At 48.8% G+C, this 16,281-nt stretch overlaps 1 protein-coding gene across 1 annotated transcript in view; it reads left to right on the plus strand.

Moving 5' to 3' along the window:
- Window positions 1-11,184: 11,184 nt before the first annotated feature.
- Window positions 11,185-16,281, plus strand: part of LOC135200252 (protein PET117 homolog, mitochondrial-like) — a 58,601-nt gene continuing 53,504 nt past the window's right edge. The window contains exons 1-2 of the mRNA XM_064228723.1: window positions 11,185-11,285; window positions 11,502-11,594. Coding sequence (XP_064084793.1) covers window positions 11,194-11,285; window positions 11,502-11,594 — 185 coding nt within the window. The 5' untranslated portion in view covers window positions 11,185-11,193. The remainder of the gene's footprint in view (window positions 11,286-11,501; window positions 11,595-16,281) is intronic.

A 16,281-nucleotide genomic window follows, 5' to 3' on the forward strand; every position in this document is an offset into this window, starting at 1 on the left:
GCTATTCCTCTCTGAAGGAGGAGTATCTCGGGATCTGTTCTTGCTGGAGGGACTGGACGGTCCTACTCCGCAAGACGCGGTTACTCCCGAGATACAGAGGAATTTTGCAGAAGTCATTAAGCTGATTTCGTCAGCATAATGACCTGCGGAAAGGATTGCCGCTCCCACCAGCAGAGCCACGTCTCTGCTCGAGTCGTTTTGGGGCCCGAGAGGGAACCCAAACCGACGGTGGGTCTACCGCGATCGGAGCTTGCCGATTCTGTCCTCGAACCAGAGTCTCTCGTCTCCGGACAAGAAGGCTCTCTCAGTTCTGGCCGGTCGATCAAGCTACTTCCACCTCCTCTACTGCGACAGCGGCGTTTCTACGTGTCTTCGGACACCGTATTTTAAATACTCCCTTCGGTCCTCCTGAGAGGTTTCGACCTCGACGAGGACTGGAATGAGTCGGAGGACGGTTATCGGCTCTCTCCTGTCAGGTGTCGATCAGCCCCACCCAGACAACGTTCACAGTGGAGGCAGACCCTTACCTACAGTGAGAGTTCGTAACCCTCCGCGGGGGAAAACGTTTTCTCCTGACGATACGTTTTTCCCAGACTCTGAGAGGCCATCGCCGCAAGGCGATGGCTGCTCCTACTCTTCTCCAACTGCTAGTTCCACTGGAAGGCGCGAGCGAGTATCCAATTCCTTCCACATTCCCTCTCTCCTTACGGCTACGAGGGAAAGGGGAGGGATCCTACAGAGATTTCTCTGTAGGATCCCACACGTTGGGACTGCGCTACTGGGGGGAAACTTCGGGGTCCTACCTGACGTAAGCCCCTTCCGGTCGTTGATTGGAGGGGAATCCTGCCCCATTCTCGATTTCTACGGGAATCGAGAGGACCACCAGCCGATATCGTTTGACGAATTCGGTGGGGGTTTCGCAGACTGCTTAGAATTCTACGGAGTTTCTAGCGCATTCAGAGTGTTCGAGTTTTTTACGATCTCCAAACACTTAGGCGAGACCACGGTCCAAAGTGAGCGAGACGAGAATCCCCGATATATTACACGAATCGGGAACCTCGCCTATGCTCGAATTCCTGGAATTTATAGCATTGGGAAGACGACTGCTGCTGAAAGAAAACTATCTCACAGTAGGCGGACCAACCTGGAATAGAGAAGATCGGACGGGGAATATCCAGTTTGGCTTGAACTATCCGTCTTAGTATTCCTGTTCACCATTGAAGCTTTCCTTCGAGGAAGACTTCTCCTTCACTCTCTTTGATAGAGATCGAAGGTGGTCGATCTCCAATCCTTATTTTGTTTTCTTGAAGGAAAGAATTTAGGATGGAGATCGTTGTTCAGAATCCTACAAATATACTACGTATATTAACCTCGCGACATGATTCTACTAAGCAGTTGAATTGTCCGAGGGGTAGGCGCATATCCTAGTTAATCTACGGATTGCGACTTAGACAAGAAGTATTCTAATTGAACTGCAACTCGGGGTTGCCTGCAACCTTCCAGGAGTTTTCAGTTTCAATTTTATATACTTATGGTTTTGTCACGACAACACCATTTCAACTTTTATATTTACCGAAATTCGTTTCGCCTAAATATAATTGCTCGAGATATCTTTTATGCTCGGTGGTTCTAAGCCGAACGCATTCCTTCGTGGAATAATGATTACCTGGCAAACTCAGGATGACGAGTCGGCGAGAGCTCAGGCTCAGCTACTGCGTATTGAACTGCCTGATAGCAGCTCAGTATCAGCTGGGCCTCCGAGATGCACGGTCATGTATGTCTCTCTATCCCCTGCTTTGATTGACTACCGAACCGTATCTCTGCCAACAATCATGGACTTAGGTCTCTGATTAACGGGGATTCTCGCAATAATGAAGGACCATCTACTGCTGTGACGATAGATTCCATCGCCTTCGACATTGCAAGAATTTTCAACAGAGATATCTCTTAGACTCTTTCATCTTTCTGTTTACGCACGGTAACAGAAGTCTGTAAAGTCTCCCGCTGCATCGCACTGCGATAATGCGAATGATTTTGCAGACATCTGAGTTTGTCTTCAAAATATCTTATATTCGTAGGTGTACAATTGTTCATTGTTCAACCCGAATTAACAGATATGTCAAAAGACATCGCCTACTCTCCGACCTGACAGCTCTACTTCCAAATGTTCAGCCCATGAGAAGCAGTTCTTCAGGCGGCTTTCCCCTGTGTTTTCATTACTGAAGAACGCCCCGCTTTCATTGCAACTACGACTTCTCACCGGACAGCAATGAAATAGCGGTGTTAGCGTTTTCAGTCATTTGTAAGCACAGGTTTAGAATCTTGAGAAAATCCTTCTCTCGATTCGTCTGTGAAGACGTAGGTTGCATTCATGTCTACCTTCGTCTTCAACGGTACATAGTGTTGTTTCTCCTTAGCTGAGATTCAACAACTATGAGATGTTTTGCCTTCAGGGACCTCGGTCTCTAGAAGGCAATTGACTTTCGCCTGTTGGGCACATGCCTTAAGAGAATCATCACCTCGCTGTCTGGCATTGGTGACAAACAAATACATTATTTGTTTGGTGGTCTCTCGGCATAACCCTTTAAAGGCGAAGGTCACGTGACTTACTCGGATGCTGAACAACTTGCCTCCTACCGAACGCAGTCAGTCGGCAGCTGTCAGAGCGCCCGAGTCAGTTACGAACTAACTACGCTGTTGACTTAGTTCGGTTGTTACAGAGCAGTCATTACTCGTTTTAATAGCTGTCACAGTACCCATACCATCGACACCCACCATGGAGTGTCGGTGTCCTATCCACTACCGAGAACTTCGCTGCATGGGGATAGGAGGATGCGAGAGACTTCGTGGCAAACGGACAGACCAGTATGGGTACTGGACATCACCGGAAGTAGAGAAGAGGGATAGGTAATGCCGACTATTCCCTTCTTTTTCTCTGAGGAACTGCATGACTTCTCCTGCGAAGTCAAGCATCCAGGGGATAGGGATCCGTGACGCTCGATTTCGTACCGAACTTCGTAGCGAAGACTCAGAAACCCGTTCTGGTCCCTGACGATTGGTTCGAGTCGTTCACAATCCCCTCCCTAATGGACTTCACCGCCTTCGATGCGAAGGAGATGCTGCCTTGTCCGCAAGAACTTCTCCGTGGCGCAGGTACTGAAGGCAGGGGTCTGGTCCAACCAGACCACATGCCCCTCCTTCTACCTTCGGGATATTGCCCACAGGTCCTTGGATCTTTTTCCCTGGGACCTGTGGTGGCTGCCTCAACACGTTGTGTAGCGAACCCAGACCTCGCAGGCTGAACAGCATCGAGTCCTGGTGTGACCGTAAGAATGGATGAGTGAATGAGAGTGTGACTGGCTCCTCTTCCCATCTTTTTCTTCCCCTCTACCTGTGGTTAGAGGGACACGGTCGTCACCCTGCTGGATAAGGACAAGATGCAGGTGAGCTACTCAACAGAGCCCCATCTTATCTCCTTCACTAGGATAGGAGCGTATATCCACAACCTTCCTCCAACAAGGGGAGGAAGTGGATGCCAGCTTGAGACAAACCCATACTTATGTTGCCTCTGCAAACAGGAAACAAGTTCTTGCTTGCTGGTACAAAGAGATACGCTTGCCTCTCTCTTAGTACTCGGCCCAGAGGTCTGACCATTGATCCTGCGGTGCACACCCCGATCAATCGGACAGAGGCTTGGATCCCTCCCTCGCTCTTACGACCAGGGAGGCATTCCAGGGATGGACGAACACCAGTCTGTTCATCAAAAGACTCAGATTCCTCCCACCAAGAAGTGAGTCTTCCTATTGTTAAAGGACCGATGGTTTGTATTACGTATCGGAACAAATGACAATTTGTCGAAAATTGCATTTTTCCTAACTATACAAACCTGAGTCCTTTACATATAGTCCCTCCTCATGCCACCCCTCACTCTGCGTATTTTGCATGGGCCAAAAGCAAAAGTGATTTGTTTACCTCCCAGCCGCGCGACTGTCGGACAAGCAGTTAACTACCGTTCTCCCCTTGTTCGAAGCTTACGACCGTTCCAGCTGCCGCTAGCTACTTCCTATTGTTAAAGGACCTCAGGTTTGTATAGTTAGGAAAAATGCAATTTTCGACAAATTGTCATTTTTGAAGTAAAGTTAAACTAAATAATGAGTAAAGTAAACAATTAAGGGAATAAAGCTTTGCACCTCATATCAGTGTTTGACGTCTGCTGCTCGTACGTGTTTGGTTGGAGTGAGTACTTAGGAACCAGGAACAGCAACGTGGTTCAAGTGCAATGTGAAGTGAATCAAGACCAAGATGTGTATAGTTACAATCAAATAAGCACTGTGGAGTTTCAGTTGTGATGGCAGTAAGGATAAAATCACGGATTACAAGGTAAAAATGAATTCACTTCAAACCATGACCCCGGGAATAAAAAGTTTCATACTTTCACTAATATAGGCAACAAAATGTTGTTTCATTGTACTGATTACAACTGCAATCTTGAGTAAGATCAATAAACGTTACATATATACGCTAACACTGTTCAAATGAGTGCTGGGAAGGCTGGGAAAGATGGTGGATTGTCCGTGGTTAGACCGGCCAGCCTGATGATAGCCGCCATATTTAATTTCAAAACTGCCTTGAAAACATATTTCACGAAGAGCGTCACATGCTTATTTTAGTTCGTATGGGGCTTTCATATATCACATTATGTTGACGAAACTTCAATCTTTTGAATGGTATGCTTAAAGTTGTAATTGTATTCTTGTTTCACCAATTAAATATCGAGTGAATAAGACCCGGCCAGTGTGATGACGATGGATCGTCCGTGTTAGAAATTAAGGCCATATTTTAAGATTTAAACAGGGTAATGAAAAGTGTGGCCAACGCAGTGCACACTACCCCAAAACGCTTTAGAAATTTTTACTTACGATTAAAAAAGTTTAGAAGATTGACGCCACCTCGATGTTTGCGGAGTTGCTAAGTCAGCAAACTTCCCATTTCCTGTGCAAATCTGCACACCACTTGTACCCATTGACGCTGGGGCACTTTCATCACAACAATCGTAAACCCGACCTCTAACCAGTACTTATCCAAGGGGACTATGGCATTCTTTGCGGCGTTTTGCGCTCTTCAATTGTTTATCAGTGTTGTCAATTGGTATGTGTTTACCCTCCAAACTGGGTATAAGACTTACACAAAATTGGGGAAATAAGTGAAATTAGGGTATCTATTTGTAGTGTATATACATTTGTTCCAACACGTATACAAACCTTTGGTCCTTTAAGAATAGGAAGGTACTTAGCGGCAGCTGAACCGGTCATAAGCATCGAACAAGGGGGTTCGGTAGTTAACTACTTGTCCGGCAGTTGGCGGTCAGTCCGACTGTGAGGAGAGGAGTTACTTTGCTTTCGGCCGTGTTGGTGGTTAGATGTGTTGCTCGCCTCTCTGCCTGCCTCTCGTCGTATGCTTTGTTTTCTTCTTCTGTTTGTGAAGGCTTTTCTTTTTCTTTATTCCCTTCTTACTGTGTGTGTTTGTGCAAGGCTAGACGTAAATACGTGTCTGTTTTGTATACTCAATACGGTGAATTTTGTGATTTGCAATGGATTCTCGAGAACTTTGTACTCGGTGTCAAGGGCGAGAATGCTCTTGCACCGAGCCATGTGATTTATGTGTTGTTTGGTCGGAGGTGGAGTGGGAGCGCTATGGGAGGAGGAAGAAGAAGCTACGTAAGCCGACCAAGGAGTCATTGGAGGGTTCTCCCGTTACTCCTTTGGTTAAGGACATGTCTTCTTCTTTTCTCCCTCCATCGCAGCTCCCGCGTATGGCTCCTTCCCCTTTGGGGTGGGGGGCGGGTATCTCGCTCCTTCTCCTCTCTCGATCAGTTGAGCTTGGAGGATGGGGCTAGGTACCCCGATCTCCAGTTGTATTTGGGATCGTCTGTTCGCTCAGGGTGGGATCTGTCCCCCCCCCAAGGCGAGGAGAGACCCCCCCTCTTACTAACCCAACTCTGTTTCCTTCCTCAGACTTGCTTGCCACGGAGGACGATCTCGGCCGGGCCTGGTACTCGCTGGGGCTCCAGGGGACACCGAGTGTGCAGGAGCTGCTGAGTCATCTAGCGAGAGGGACCATGGCGGTAACTCACGGCCTGATCACCACGACAACCATGACTGTGTTCACGCCTGGCTATGCTGCTCGACCTCAGTCGCCGCCGCCTGGGTTTGCTGCTCTTGCTCCAGCTCCTGACTTCCGGTGTCCCAAGAGCTCTCCCCTGGACCTGCCTCCAGTACAGAGGATGCTGCTGCTTCCTCACCTGCCTGCCGCTCCAGTTCCAGTACCAGTTCCTGCCGCCGTTGTTCCTGCCCGTGGTGTTGCTGCTCCCACCCCAGGTCCTTCCGGATAGGTGCAGTCGGGCCCTGTTGCTTCGGCAACTGCCCCGGCTCCGTCCTGGATGGAAGACCTGACGGTGGTCCTGAGGAAGCTGACGAAGAAGAAGAAGGAGAGGAGGAAGGTGTCATTGTCGTCTTCTTCGTCTTTTTCGTCGTCATCTGCCGCCGCTTCCCCTTCATCTTCTAAGGCCCCACAGCCGAAGAAGAAGAAGGTTGCCTCCTCCTCCCCTAAGAAGGCTCGCCCTGAGACTTCTAAGGGTCCGTCCCACTCCGATGGGACGGTTGGGACTTCCGCTGGTCCTCCTGTTCCTTTGGGAACGGGGCCCGTCTCTCCTTCCGCAAGGAAGAAGACGGGGACCGGAGCAGCGCCGGCTAACACCGGTACCTCCTTGCCTGGTGCCAGAGGTTCTGCCTCAGTGCCGGGTACTGTCTCAGCCTCTCGCTTGCGAGAGGTACCGAGTGTATGGCCACCTGCGGGTGAACGTGCAGCCAAGACCCAGGCATCTGAGTCCGCTGGACACCAGGATCCAGGCACGGAGCGTAAGACTGGCGGGAGTCGTCCAGGCGACTCCCACCAGACCGACAATCGCTCTCGCGGTGATCCACAGGTACCCAGGTTTGACGCGACGGTCCCAGACCGGTTGCAGGCTGAGGCGAGGAAGCGGTCCCCTTGGTCGCCTGGACCAGCCTCGGCTGGTCCAAGCGGCATGACACGCTGTGAGGACCGGCCTCGCTCCCACCATGACAGCAGACTCTGCTGGTCCCCTGACCGCCGCTCCTACCAGGAGCGGGCGAGAGGGGGACCAGCAGCAGCTCTCCTGATGCTCGGACCGTCGCCGCTGTTCTCGGTCCAGCCGCTCTCCCCGTGAGAACTGCTCGACCAGGCTTGCAGCTTGATCGCCACCACAGGTTGGCGATCGCCTGCAGCCCCCCCAGCACACCGGTTCTGCCAGTGGGCGAGGGGGGAGTGTCAGGTCTACCTCTCCTATCCCTTCAACTTCCTCGCACTACACCGGGAAGAGCGAGGCAAACAGGATTGATTGCGAGGGGGTGCTTCTTGCGATCCCGCCACGACGCCCTACGAACCTGGCACGGTCTTAGGACCGACCAGATCGTACGCGCAAGTGGCAGGAGACCATGAGGGGTCTATTGCAGTTCCTCCTCTGGAAGGAGGAGGGTCTCGGGAGGCGTTCTTGCTGGAGGGGCTTGATGGCCTGTCTCCGCAGGACGCGGTCACTCCTGAGGTCCAGAGGTCGGTTGCAGAGGTTATTGCGCTGATCCGTCGGCATAATGACCTCTGGGAAGGATCGCCGCTCCCACCTTCCAAGCCTACATTGAGTTTGGAGTCATTCTGGGGACCCAAAAAGGAACCCATGATGACGTTGGGTCTGCCGCGATCAGCCTTGGCCGACAGTGTCCTTAGCCAAGTGGACACTCTCGTCTCGGGACAGGAGGGTTCGCTTCGGTCCGGCAGGTCGACCAAGCTCCTTCCCCCACCTCTACCGCAACAGAGGCGCTTCTACGTGCCTTTGGAGGACCCTCTGCCACCTAAACAGGTTAACCTGGAATTAGCTAGGCTAACTCCGGGGGTGTCTCTGCAGCAGCTCCTGTCGGAGAACCTCTGGTTCTCGCAGCAAGAGGCACTTGCCTCGGGAAACATCACTCCCGAAGGGGACCTGGCTTTCATGAGACTGTGCTAGTCTGGAGGTAGGGCCATCTCCTACCTGGCCCACCAGACAGCTAACCTGTGGGCCAACCTGGTGCTGAGGCATAGGGACGCTGTCCTCACCCGAGTCACCAGGGCAGCTGGGCGAGAGGCGGCCTTGAGTCTTCACAACGGACCGGTGCGGAGTTCCTCCTCTCTCTTCCCCAGAGAGATGGTGGATGCTGCGGTGGAACAACGCCGCACTGATGAGAGTGATTGTTTAGTCCACCAGGCAGTCTCGAAGGTGGCTGGGCAACCTTGAACAACTGCGGCTAAGCCCAAGAGTTTAGCTAGCGCTTCCTCTGCGGCTAAGACGATTGCTTCGTCGAAGCCGAGAGGAAAGACTGCCTTCGACTTCTTCGGTAAGGAGTGACCATAACCAGCCCTTCTCCCAGGCCTCCTTCTCTCGAGGAGGAACTGGGAAGAAGAAGTCGAAGAGAGGAGGGAAACGCTTAGGACAGCGTTCCCCCTCACCTGCTGCCGGAAGTCAGGGGGTGCCTGGGGAGCCATTGGGCAACATGGCACCGCTTCGGAGCGGAGACCTGGATAGTGAACGTCCTTCAGGAGGGATATTTACTACCCTTCGAGTCTCGGCCACCCCTCACCTTCAACCCGGTCCATCAGCAGATGTACGTTCCTGCTGAGCAAACGTGTTGTGGAGATCGTTTGGGATCAGTCGCCGGGCTTCTACAGTCGACTTTACCTGGTGGAAAAGTCCTTGGGGGGCTGGCACCCGGTGATAGATCTCTCTCCCTTGAACCGATTCGTTTGCCAGACTCAGTTCATGATGGAAATGGCAAGGTCAGTTCTCAATTCCATCAGGGAGAATGACCTCATGCTTTCTGTGGATATGAAGGACGCGTATTTCCAGATACCCATCCATCAATCCTCCAGGAAGTACCTCCGCTTCATCCTTGACGGGACGATGTACCAATTCAGGGCACTTTGTTTCGGTCTCTCAACTGCCACACAGGTGTTCACGCGAGTGTTCACGCTGGTGTCGGCTTGGGCCCACTCAGTAGGGATACGTCTTCTGAGGTATCTCGTCGATTTGTTGGTCTTGGCGAGCTCCCGCTCACAGTTGCTACAGGACAGAGATCGACTCCTCGAATTCTGCCGCGATCTGGGGATCACAGTGAATTACGAGAAGTCAGATCTCAAGCCCAAGCAGAGGATGAAGTACCTGGGCATGCTGATCGACACGGTAGCAGGGCGAGTCTTCCCCGCAGATTCGCGGATCAGCAGGATCAGGGAGGCAGCAGTACGGTTCATGTCCCTACAGGAGCAGCCAGCTCAGCAGTGGCAGGTCGTGATCGGTCACCTGTTGTCTCTCGAGAAGCTAGTCCCTCACGGGCGTCTTCACCTGCGGTCTCTTCAGTGGAGACTAAAGGAGTGTTGGTCACAGGCAAGAGACCCACCTTTCTTTCCCGTGTCCCTCACGGAGGAGGTGAGGCAGGACCTAGCCTGGTGGCTGGACGACGGGAACCTCGTAAGAGGAGTGACTCTTCGCACTCCCCCCCCCCATGTCTCTACATGATAAGATGAGTGACATCCAAAGGCAGAGCTTTCCTATATCAACTCTCTTATTGGGTAAGGAACCACAAATTTTTTTATACAATAGTGTTGGCAAAATTTTTTCTATCCTCTTTCTAGTCAAAATGTTGATTTTTTGAGGTAGAAATATCCATGCTTCCCACCAGCCCTCAGTGTGGGAATCAGCTATATAATTACTGGTTAAGTCCCATAATTAAAAATGAAATTTTTGTAATAAAATAAAGTTTTGATTATACCTACCCCGTAATTATATAATCGGGGCCCACCCTCTAACCCCTAGCATGGTGTTTTCTTTATAAAGGCATGAAACAAACTGACCTCTTTACCAAGTGGGTTCTCTTACCCCAAAAGTGGGCAGGGTCATTGTTACCTAGCCAAAACAAAACAGAAAATTAGTGCAATCTGCGAATTTCAGAATTTAACTGCTGGGCGAGCGAAACTCTTAGCTATTTACGGGCAGTCCCTAGCTTACGACGGGGGGTTCTGTTCTAGAGATGCATCATAAGCCGAAAATTGTCAAAAATCCTAAGAAAACCTTACTTTTAATGCTTTGGGTGTAGTATTAAAAACTATGTAAACTGCATTTTTATTGCATTTTTCATAAAAAAAAAACCCTTGGCGTCATAAGCGCTGTAACCCCGGAACTTGCACCGTAAACCTGGAAATAATTTCTGATGAATATAATTGAAAAGTGTCGTAACCTCAGAACATCGTAAGCCGGGGACTGCCTGTAATTATGTACAGGGCAAGTATAATTAAAACTATTTTATTATAAAAATGTAATTTTTTTTCATTTTATTTAATTTACACATGAAAACTTGAAAACTTATAAATGACAGGGAGTCTCCAGTTATTGGTGGAGTTGCTTATTGGCGATCTGGTTTTATGGCACTGGCTAGCACCATAAAATCAGTCATCTGTGGTGTCATAACGGCTAAGTTCCAGTTATCGGCGCCATAACATATCTAAGAGAAGTGCCGAAAGGATGATTATGGCACACCATAAGGGTGCTTATGTTGCCGATAACCAGTTATCAGCACCATATGTGGCACGATAAATCACTGAGTTTTGGTTAATGGCGGCTTTCGCTTATGGGCACATCCCAGGGAACGGAGCCCCCACAGGTAACGAGGGACTGCATTATACATAAAAAATGAAATAAACACTTTTGCAGGGTTTCTCCAGGATTCGAAAATGTTGCATTTGCATTCGTGTGTCTATGAAATACTCTCGTATGATATTAGTTAGGTTCTAGTGAAAAGTTCACACTATTGTGAATTTGCATAAACGAATCGTGTAAGATGAGGTATTACTGTATACGTACAGGTAGTTCTCAGTTGTCGGCGATCCGATTTTACAAAGCTTGTCTGTTGACGATAAGTGGATTTTCGGCTCCAATATGTGCCAATTCCCACTTATCGATGTTAATCCTCGTTTATTGGTGGCGATCCTCACTTAACAGCCCCCCCACTGATCCCTGGTTATCTGTGCTGTTAACCAGGGATGGCACTATTACTATCGCCGATTTTGGTTTTTTGTCAGTTTTCAGTTAATGTCATGCCATTGGGAACGGAACCCCCACCAATAACTGGGGACCGCCTGTATAGCCTACCTCAAGACGCTCCTCATCATGTTGCCTTGGCCAAAAGGTAAAGTGAGTGCATACTGACTGGGTGGGCGGGATTCCCACCTTACCATCAGTAGTTGACTATTTTTGTATATTAGGAAAAATACAAATTACTTCAAAGATTTGTTACACGTACTATATAGTATTATGTACTATCTTTTGGGCCTTGATCCATGGTCTGAGTTTGTCGGATAATTTTGCTTTTGTTTTAATTTTTATTTATTTTTTTCATTTCCAGAATGTCTTTGGCTTCCAAAATAACTCTTGGAGCTTCTTGTGTTCTTACTGTGGGAATTGTAACATATGTTCACGTGAAACAAAATATAGATAGGTAAGCAATACCTAATCCCCTTCATATTTATCAGTTCTAAGTACAGTGCAAAATTGGCCAATAAGATTGTGAACTATGGTAATACAAATGTGGTTTTTGTGTAAATGACCTACCAAGTAATTACATAGCTAAAAGTTTCACAAACTCAGCACCTAAAATTTTAAAATTTACAGGTCATGCTTATTTGTTTTGGGTAGGTGACTTGCCCCACCCACTTTTGGGGGAAAGAGAAGGAACAACTTGGCAAAGAGCTTCAATTTATATCTGCCGGCTGATGGCTGTACTCCAGGTGTTGGCAGCAGCTGTCATTTTTGGGAGTCATGACCTTTCCAGTTGTTTTCATCATCAATTGGTGAAGTATTTTTCATTTGGTAGCCTTTAGATAGTACATAGCAGGTTTTCTTTAATAAGACCTTTATTGGCTAATGACTATGTCTTTACCCAATTTTGACCTGTTACTAGATTTTCATGATGTAAGATGCAAGTTCATCTAGCCTAAGGTATTGCAGGAAAGGCTGTAATAAGCGACTGATGAAAGAATCATACGACGTGCATAGATTGTAGGGGACGGGTGTGCTGTGTTGATTTACGGTGTCAAGGTGTGATGATTGGGACATTAATAAGTGGAAGACTGCAATCTCATTTAAAGAAATTGGCTAGGGACAAGAAGGGTAAAGCGACAGCTAGGTCAGAGAGTAAACAGTCTTTAGCTAGCCAGGAATCCTTTGTTGCCAAATCTGATTCTAATGTTCTTTTGACTTCAGTGACCCCCCATTCCCACCTCTCTAACTATTCCACCCTCTCCTTATCACAGCTCCGATGCTTCCAAACCCAGTCCCATTGCCAGCCTTGAAGCAAAGATTGATAAAAGGTTTAAAATATTGGTGGAAACCATGGCCCAATTTGGGTCATCAGTGAAGGGCCTTACGGACAAAATGAGCATTTCTGAGCCCCCAGTAGCGCATAGTGCTAGTGAAGTGTTGGTGGAGGAGGTGGCTGCTCGTCCCACCAATTCTAGTCAAAGGTCCCTAGCATACTCCCCCAAAACCTGAGAGGAGTCAAACTGGTATCCCAAGGGAGGTGGATGGGGGTCTGCCAGCAAGTAGTCGCCCTCCCTCAGTTCAGCCTGGTGACGTATCCCAGGTTGTTACCAAGAGCCATTGGAAAGGTATCTCCGTGGATGTGCATTGTCTGCCGAGTTCCAAGGAGCCAAGTTCCAGGCATCAATGGCGCTTTGCAGACAGATCAACCCACTAAAAGGTGCACGGTGGACGTGTCGCACTCTCCTTAAGTGCTACGTAAGAAGATTAAGGATCCTGTGGCACCCTTCATGTAGTCACTGAGACAGTCCAGAGCATTTTTCTTTGAACCATATTTCAGCAGAGAATCTGCCTTTGGTGCCCAAGGGCTCATCCTCCACGATTGTTTCTTATTCAGAGCATCGACAAGTGCTTGGGCTCCCAGCAATATCTAAATTTTCCTTGGATGTGGAGTGTCCAGTAGCATCAGAGCACCCAGTAGAGCCCAGGTGCCCAGTAATTCCTGACCTTCCAGGAGCACCCAACCTTCCAATGGCTGGTGTGCACCCGTTAGTGCCTAGGCACCCAAGTCTGTCTTTGTATCATTAGCTCCCGAGCACCCTGTAATACCTGAGCATCCAGTAGTTTAGCTCCCATTGGCACCTGCACGTCCAGCTTTGACAGATCATCATGCTTCATCGATTGGCATCTCAGCATATTCTACTTTAGTTGGAGTTTCTTCAGTGCAACGCCCAGAGCCTTCTGCACAGTTGACTCCTCTTGTCCAGGCTCCTGCTACTGTCTCAGGCACCCACAGCTGTTGGTCAACCTTTGGACCTTTCTCATAGTAAACTGGATAGTATTTTGAGCCTGCTCAAGAAGGCTCTGTTGGCTCCTGAGACGCCAGTAGACTTGTCTTTGTTGCCAATAACCTTTTATGAAGACGAAATGGTGGACCAAGACACTCCCACTTCGGCTTATGCCTCATTTTGTTCATGAAACTTACCTGGCAGATATATATAGCTGTATTTTCTGAAGTCCGACAGAAATTCAAAAACTTCCGGCACACAGTGGTCGGCCAGGTGGTTAGTACCCATTCCTGCCGCTGGGAGGCGGGTATCAGGAACCATTCCCATTTTCTATTCATAATTTTTCTGTCGCCGGTGCTGGAAACACCTGTTTTCCAGTACCTCCGTCTTAAGGATTTTGGAAACCTCATGGCCGCTAAATATCCTAATTGTCTTTTGATTTATTGACTTGGATTGTGGCTAGGCATACGCTATCTTAAATTGTTTTGAATACTGATTCATTTTTATATATCTGAATCTAGTTAGGCTAGTTTCAGAGGGTGTTGTCTGCTAAGATAGGGTGTGGCTACCGAAAGCTTCGGTAGTTCTGCACTCGATATGCACGAGGGCTATGTGTCTTGCTTCTTTGTTGAGATTTGTCATGTAAGGAGTGTGAGACTTTGTCTAATTCCGTAAGGAAGACGTATATTCGTATGTACGCAATTAATCAGTAAACAAAGTCAGGGTAGGCTAACCTACCTGTAGACTTTATTTTGCCTAACCCTGTAGTATGGCCTACGGGCCTATAAATATGTCTCGTGAGGTAATGCCCTTTACGTTATAGATTCCATCTGTATCTTGGAATCTAAGGTGCTGTCTCCTATCATTGTGGTGAAGAGTGCTACTTCTGTAGTTGTTAACTCCTAACCCTGTAATGTTGCCTTCGGGCCCTAAAACAGTTTCGTAGAGGGTATGACCTTTCTCTGATACTCTATCGATTCATAACTTAGAATCGAAAGTGGAGAGCAAAAGTGAAGTGGCTAAGTGCAGTTGACAGTGCCCCTTGTGTAGTGGAGGGTGCGTCAGATCGGCCTTATTTCGCCTCTAGGCTGGGACCTCTGCTTGACTCCCAGGAACAGGAGAGAGCATGTCCAAAGCCGAAGGGGAAGGAGGGTTTCGAGGGAAACACCCCCGATCTGACGTGCCTTCGGCAGACCTGAAGTTACTCCCAGGCTGCCAAAGTGCGTGCACGAATCCTGAAGGATTGCTTCTCGTCCTCGAAGCGTCCTCCCTGCGCAGGGTTTGGAGCTTTCGGAACGGACTCGCGCCCTCTAAATAGAAGCTTTATAGAAGAGGACGTTTCGTCTCTCTCTCTCGTCATGCGTTGCAGTGAGAAGTAAGAAGGCGAACGTCGCCTGAACTCGTGTCGTCTTTCCACCGAGAAAAGGGAAAAGCAAGTCATATTAGCAGGACGCTTTTGAGCTGCGGACGTCTAGCTTTGTTGCTGTGAGAATAAGAAGGCGTTCCCTCGCCGCGTATTCTCACACGATCAACCCTTCACTGAGACTGCTTCGTGCAGTCGTTTTTCTCTCCGAGATGTCTAATGCTCTTCCCTGAAGGCAGTTTCGCTTGCATTGACGCCTGTAGGAGCGTGACGCTTTTCTGCACGTTTTTTTTTTTGACGCTCGGCTTAGACGGGACGTTCGGTATGGACGCCAGGCGCGCGCGGTGCACGCCAAGCGCGCACCAGTAGACGCCGAGGCCGAGCGCACGCCAGTGGATACCGAGCGCGAGCGGCGCGCCGCCAGTGGACGCCGAGAGTGCTCGCTGCTCGCCAGTGGACGCCGAGCGTGCTCGCTGCTAGCCAGTGGACGCCGAGCAGCGCGCGCAGGGCACGCCAGGTGTGTCGCCTGGCTGAACGTTTCTGTTGAAGTCTTCAAGCTGATTTGGCCTAAAGATTTTTTACCTAACTTCTTCGGTGATCCCTTCTACATCGCCTGCGAAGAATGTGAAGTAAGCAGTGCTTCGGAGGAAGCTTAAAGTGAAAAGGCAACTTCGTTTTTGAAACCCAGCAAGACCACGGGTTTCGTGAATTATAGAGGTTTCTGTCAGTTAATATTGCTTTTCGTAAAGTCCAGGATTGGATGAGTTATGGAAAGCTCAAGGAAAGATCTCTTTTGCTCTACCGCAGTCAAGCTTTGCGGTAAGGCAGCTATGGGTTATGTAAAAGCTCGACGTCCTGCACGTCAGGACTCTCGGCAACGTTCAGTAGGATTCTTGCAAAGGCACTCATCAAAAGGACGCTCTTCAGGAAAGCGCAAGACAAGGACTTCCTTTGCCATATGCCAATAAATTTTGATACGGGAGAGGAAGCTGGTTGGAGAGTTTCTTCCTCTTCCCAGGATAATTTTGCAAGCTTTTTAGCCCATCTGAAAGGGCTTTTCAGATGATAGATTTTGTTAGTTCCTAGTCGGGACTACGCTGCCGAATTGAACATCGTCGTTCTACCAGTCGTAAGCCGTCTCTTAACAAGGATTCTTGCCCCCCTTCCTCGTTTGAGAACGGAATCGAAAATAAAATCTCGACTTCCTGGATTACGTTTTGTCAATTCAGTGAATTTCCCCCAATTGACATATACTATCGTTTTGTCAAGTAAAGTGGGTATCCCCTCATTGACAAAATATCTCTTTGTCCCGTAAATGGGTTTAGTTCTCATTGACAAACTTCTCATTAACTTTATATGCGTAAGCGGATAAGCTCTTATTGACAAGATTCGGAAGAGCTCTCATTCATCATTCGCAAGACTCGTACAGAAATAGACTTGTAGACTACGTCAATGAACGCTTATGTCCATATAGAAGCTTGAGCTGTCCGCTTCAA

Source organism: Macrobrachium nipponense, chromosome 26 (assembly GCF_015104395.2).
Source record: "Macrobrachium nipponense isolate FS-2020 chromosome 26, ASM1510439v2, whole genome shotgun sequence".
Lineage (NCBI taxonomy): Eukaryota > Metazoa > Arthropoda > Malacostraca > Decapoda > Palaemonidae > Macrobrachium > Macrobrachium nipponense.